This window comes from Galeopterus variegatus, unplaced genomic scaffold, assembly GCF_000696425.1.
Source record: "Galeopterus variegatus unplaced genomic scaffold, G_variegatus-3.0.2 Scaffold2331, whole genome shotgun sequence".
NCBI lineage: Eukaryota > Metazoa > Chordata > Mammalia > Dermoptera > Cynocephalidae > Galeopterus > Galeopterus variegatus.
Genome location: NW_007728442.1, coordinates 116765 through 122544, shown reverse-complemented (window position 1 = coordinate 122544; position 5780 = coordinate 116765). Strand labels below are relative to the sequence as shown.

The following is a 5780-nucleotide window of genomic DNA, read 5'->3' as shown; positions in this document are numbered from 1 at the left end:
AGGGGCCGGCGGACGCTGGAGCCAGCCTTTCGCGTCCGAGCCGGCTGGGGACCCGGCTAGAGACGTTGGTGGGGAAGTGGGGGCGCTGATCGTTGTAGGGGAGGCCCTGGGAGGGGCAAAGCCCTGGTCCCCAGGAGGACGAGACGAGATGGGATCCCAGGGGCGGGACTCCCACGGCGCGAAGGCGAGGAGCGCGCGTCTCACTCTCGGCCCCCGAAGGGCGGGGAGCGGAGCCGCCGGAGGACCGGCTGCTGGGGCTCAGTCGGCAGCTGAGGAGGTTAAACAGCCCAGGACTGGGACGGGGGGCGCCCCCCGGGGTTGCCAGGCAGCGCCGAGACCCGTGGAGCACCGAACCGAGAAGCTGCGAGGACTTTCCACAGTTAGACACTGTTCCCGCGATTCGCAGGCCCCTGACGCCAGCCCCTTGACAGTCACCCCCAGGGAGCTACACAGTCTCCATGATCTGGGGGATGAGCTCTTGGATTCCAGCTGCAAGTAGGTACTGAGGAGGAGTTTCCCTTTTACTGAAAAGCTCTCGTAAACTCAGGACAGATGATGAAGCCGAGACAGTTACTCCTGCTCCCAGTCACCCAGTCTGTTTCTGTGGCCCTTTGTAGCTGTTACAGTGCTAAGTCATGAGATCTAGATTTCATACCCGGGTGTAGGTCGTGGGCTTGAACTCTCTGAACCTGTTTTCACTTTTTAAAAATTGAGATAGTACTTTGCGGTGTTGTAGTGAAAGCGTATTGAAAATTATAAACCACATCCGCTCATCCTTACCCGTAGGCATATTCTCCATTTCTTGCACAGTGTCTGGAATGTAATAGGTGTTCCAAAAAAAAAAACAAAACTTTTTTTTGGCGGCTGGCCGGCATGGGGATCCGAACCCTTGATCTTGGTGTTACAGCTCTGCTGTCTAACCAACTGAGCTAACCGGCCAGCCCCAAATTACTTTCTTGTATGAATAAAGGAGAGTTGTGCATTTTTTATTATTTCCTACATTTCATTAAGAACTGATAGAGGAATGTCTTATTTGTTCTTCCTTCAGGTTGGATAAGGGCCCCAGCAGGTCATCTTCACCGTATTCTCGTCTAATAAATAATTTTCTCAAACCGCAGAAGCTAACAAACGTGGAGAGGAGGTTTAAAGAAAAAACATTGGTGGAAATGATGATGCTGAACAAGCAAATAAAACAAACTCAAATCCAGCAGGAACTGTTACTAGAGGAAAACAGGCAGCTATACAAGGAAAAGTTACTTGTCCAGGCTGAAAACAAACTTTTCCTGGAATACCTGACCAAGAAAACTGAGGAGTATAGAAGGCAACCTGAGAAACTGTGGAACAACTATTTACAAAAAAGTGGGGAAATTGAACAAAGGAGACAAGAATCAGCCTCCAGATATGCAAAACTAACTTCAGTGCTTAAAACTGAGTTATTGCAGAAGGAAAAGACCCAATCCATTTTGAAGCAGCAGTTGCAAGCAATGAGGGGTATTTCCATATTAAAGGAGAAACAGGAGATAGAAATACAGACATTACAGGAAGAGAAAAAAACAGTCCAAGCTGAGGGAGCTGCAAGGAAACAGGAAGTACAGGTCCAGTTGCTCCAGGAAAAAGCGTTACTCGAGAAACAACTGAGTGAGCCAGACATGAGGCAGTTGGGAAAGAGAAAAAGAAGGGAGCTTAAGAGGAAGGCCCAGGCCTTGGAGTTGGCAGTAAGGCAACGTGTTTTTGAGTTCTCCCTTGGCATCAACCGAGAGAACCAGCAGTTGGGGAAGGCATTACTACAGCTGACTCAGCAATCCCAGAAGCTGGAGGCTACTCAGAGCCTGTTAAAAAATCAGAAGCAGCAGCTGCAGCAGGAACAGTGGTATCTAGACTGCGTAATCCGGGGGAGAAAACGACTGCAAAGAAGGCATAGTGGGTGCCTAAAAGGACAGAGTGCTCCAAATACCACACCGAGCCCTCCCCTAGGCACCAAATCAAGATTAATCCAAAGTAATTCCTGAAATAACACTGATTAAGAAGTGGAGCAAGTACTCTTAGCTACTACATAAACCTGGTTAAGAAGGCTTTTGGATTTTAAATTGCTGTGATAAGATATCCATCATGATGTGTTGGTGGGAAGGATTAGGTGCTTTTCTTCCAACAGTCCTACTGGGTATTTGTGTGACTGGCTTCCCTTAACTAGCTTTTTCTTAATTAGCTCTTGTTAATAAACAAGATATTCCACAGACCTCCAGGTAACCTAATACCTGTCCCTAACCTAATACCTAGCCATCTGCCAGACATCATACTAGCTCAAGAAAATCAGTAGTGTGATTTATCACATCTAGCTAACTTAGATTTCTTTATAAAGTACCTTTAAAGATAGTATTTCAGATTGACTTTGAATAGTGCTTTCTGTTCTGTAAGTTATCAATATCAGTTTATCCTTATTCCTTTTGCCCAACTCGGCAGGCAGAAGCAAACTGTTTTTAAGCTCTTTTTAAAGTTCGTGTGGTGACCAGGTAGCTCCTTTTATGGTTTTTTCATGAGTGAAAAAGTACTCTGATAACAGCCAAGTCCAATAAGTTCTAGGCAGAATAACCTTTCATCCGATGCTAAACCCCTATAATTTTAGCTTTGAGTAAATTGAGAAGGTAAGAGAAGATGGGGACATGTATTAGGAGAGCTCTTTTGAAAATGTTTTCTTTGAAGAAACACCTTGTACTAACAAGGTGATTGAATACCTCTGCTTGTTTTAGGAAAACATATGAAAAGAAAGTTTTAAAATATTTTGGGTTTTTTTAGAGTCTTGTGCCATCCATTTCCCTAGCAGCATTCTAAATTCGAAGATGGAAAATTAACTCAAAATTGATTCAAAACTTAAATGTAAGAAATATATTTGCAAACCCTATATGTGATAAGGGATTAATACCCAAAATATAAAGGAAATCCTACAACTCAATAGCAAAAAAAATTTTTTTTAATTTTTTTTAATGGACAAAGGACTTAAACATTTCTCAAAAGATATACAATTGGCTAACAGGTATATAAAAGATGCTCAACATCATTAATCATCAGGGAAAGGCCAACCAAAACCACAGTGAGATAACACCCCATACCTCTTAGGATAGCTATTTCAAAAAAAGAAACAAAAGATAACAAGTGCCAGCCAGGATGTGAAAAAATTAGAAATTTTGTATACTGCTGGTGGGAATGTATAATGGTGCAGCCATTATGGAAAACAGTATAGAGTTTCCTCAAAAAATTAAAAATAGAACTACCATATGGTTCAGCAATCACAGCATCACATATAACCAAAGGAACTGAAATCAGGATCTCGAAGAGTTATCAGCACTCCCATGTTCACTGCAGTATTATTCAGAATAACCAACATATGAAAACAACTTAAATCTTTTTTATTTTTTAAAGTGGTGCATATATACTGTATTAGTCATTTCTCCAGAGAAACAATCTACATGATATATATAGAAATATAAGAGATGAATTACTATGAGAATTGGCTCAGTCAATTATGAAGGCCAAGAAGTCCATGACATGCCATCTGCAAGCTGGAGAGCCAGTAAAGCTGGTGGTGTAATTCAGTCTTCATCTGAAGGTCTGAGAATCAGGGGAGCCAATGGTATAACTCAGACTGAGAACTAGGGTAGGGGTGGGATGCAGCCCTTGTTTAAGTCCCAGAGTCCAAAGGCCCAAGAACTAAGAGCTCCAACATTTGAGAGCACGAGAAGATAGATATCCCTGCTCAATAAGGAGAATTCATTCTCTCTTTTTTGTTCTATCTATGCGCTCAATGGATTACATGATTCCTGTTCACACTGGTGAAAGTAGATCTTCCTTAATCTACTGATTCAAATGCTAATCTCTTCTGGAAATGCCCTTACAGACACACCCAGAAATAATGTTTTTCCAGCTATCTGGGTATCCCTTAACCCGGCCAAGCTGACACACCAAATTAACCACCATACAATGGAATATTATTCAGCCTTGGAAAAAGGAAATCCTGCCATATGTGACAACGTGGATGAACCTGGAGGATACTATGCTAAGTGAAATAAGCCAGTCACAGGACAAACACTTCATGATTCCACTTAAGAGGTAACTGAAATAGTCAAACTCACAGAAACAGGGGCCAAGGGGAAAGAGGAGTTGCTGTTCAAGGTTGTAAATTCACAGTTACTCTCATGCAAGATGAGTAAGTTCCATAGATCGGCTGTACAGCACTGTGCCTACAGTGAACAACACTGTACTGTACAGTGAATTTGTTCAGAGAGTGGATCCCATATTAAGTATGCTGACCACAACTTTTTAAAAATCTTTAGAAGGAGGAATAATAGGTAAAATTTTAAGAATAAAAATATTTATGAATAAATAGTATTATGGCAAAAGCTGAAGAAAGAATTAAGGAGTTGGAAGTTCAGATCAAAGATCTCAAAACAGATAAAGATGAAAGAGAACTTTTTATTTTGTCAATATACAATGTGGTTGATTATTGTGGCCCATTACTGAAACCTCCCTCCCTTCTCTCCCTCCCCCCTCCCTCCCAACAACCTCATATATCTATTCACTTGTATCAACTTCAAGGAATTGTAATTGTTGTATCTTCTTCCCTCCCCCACCAGTTTGTGTATTTATTTATTTATTTTTAGCTCCCACAAATAAGTGAGAACATGTGATATTTCTCTTTCTGTGCCTGACTCATTTCACTTAATTCTTGAGAGAGAACTTTCAAAAGATAAACATACAAAATATAAAAGTGCAAATAACTGAATAGGAGAAAAATCATAATCATCTTGATGGGTGCAAAATAGTTTAATATTAAACATCCACTCATGAATTAAATTCCTAGGAATAGCAGGAGAATTTCTCAAATCTGATCAAGGTTATCTACAAAAAACCACTTATAGAAAATATATACGAAGAGGAAGAGAAACAATCCAAAGAAACTATTAAAAGTGAAAGCAATCTTGCATAAAAAGAAAAAAGCCAGGGCATGGAATCAAGCTAAGGATCCATCATCAGATGATAGATGGAAAATGTGACATATATACACAATGGAATACTATTCAGCCTTAAAAAAGAAGGAAATCCTGTCATTTAAAACAACATGGATGACCCTGGAGAACATTATGTTAAGTGAAATAAGCTGGGCACAGGAAAACAAATACCATATGATCTCCCATATGTGGAATCTAAAAAAGCCAAATTAATAGAAGCAGAAACTACAGTGGTGGTTACCAAGGGCTGGAACATGGTGGGGAGGGGAATCATGAGAAAATGTTGGTAAAGGATACAAAATTTCAGTTAGAAGGAATGACTTCAAGAATCTATAGTACAACAAGGTTACCACAGTTGATAACAATGTCACGTACAGTTGATAACAATGTCACTAGAAGGAATGACTTCAAGAATCTATAGTACAACAAGGTTACCACAGTTGATAACAATGTCATGTACACTTGAAAACTGCAATCACTGAGAGTAGTTTTTAAGCATTCTCACCATAAAAAAATGTTAAGTATGTGAGGTAATGCATCTAGTTTTTAAGCATTCTCACCATAAAAAAATGTTAAGTATGTGAGGTAATGCATCTATTAACTAGTTTGATTTGGCCATTCCACAATGTATACATACACCAAATCATGTTGTACACCGTAAATACAAGCGTACTTCAAAAAGTTCATGGAAGGGATAGAAGGAATGACTTCAAGAATCTATAGTACAACAAGGTTACCACAGTTGATAACAATGTCACGTACAGTTGATAACAATGT

At 40.4% G+C, this 5780-nt stretch overlaps 1 protein-coding gene across 2 annotated transcripts; it reads left to right on the top strand.

Annotated features, from left to right (window-relative positions):
- Positions 1-90: 90 nt before the first annotated feature.
- Positions 91-2838, top strand: CCDC121 (coiled-coil domain containing 121). 2 transcript variants are annotated; one of them, XM_008581335.1, is made up of 2 exons: positions 91-495; positions 1049-2838. In XM_008581335.1, the coding sequence occupies exons 1-2, from the start codon at positions 149-151 to the stop codon at positions 2007-2009; spliced, it is 1308 nt and encodes a 435-aa protein (XP_008579557.1). In that variant the 5' UTR covers positions 91-148; the 3' UTR covers positions 2010-2838. The 2 variants fall into 2 exon arrangements, with proteins under 2 accessions (XP_008579557.1, XP_008579559.1); XM_008581337.1 differs by having other exon boundaries at positions 362-499.
- The last annotated feature ends 2942 nt before the right edge of the window (positions 2839-5780 follow it).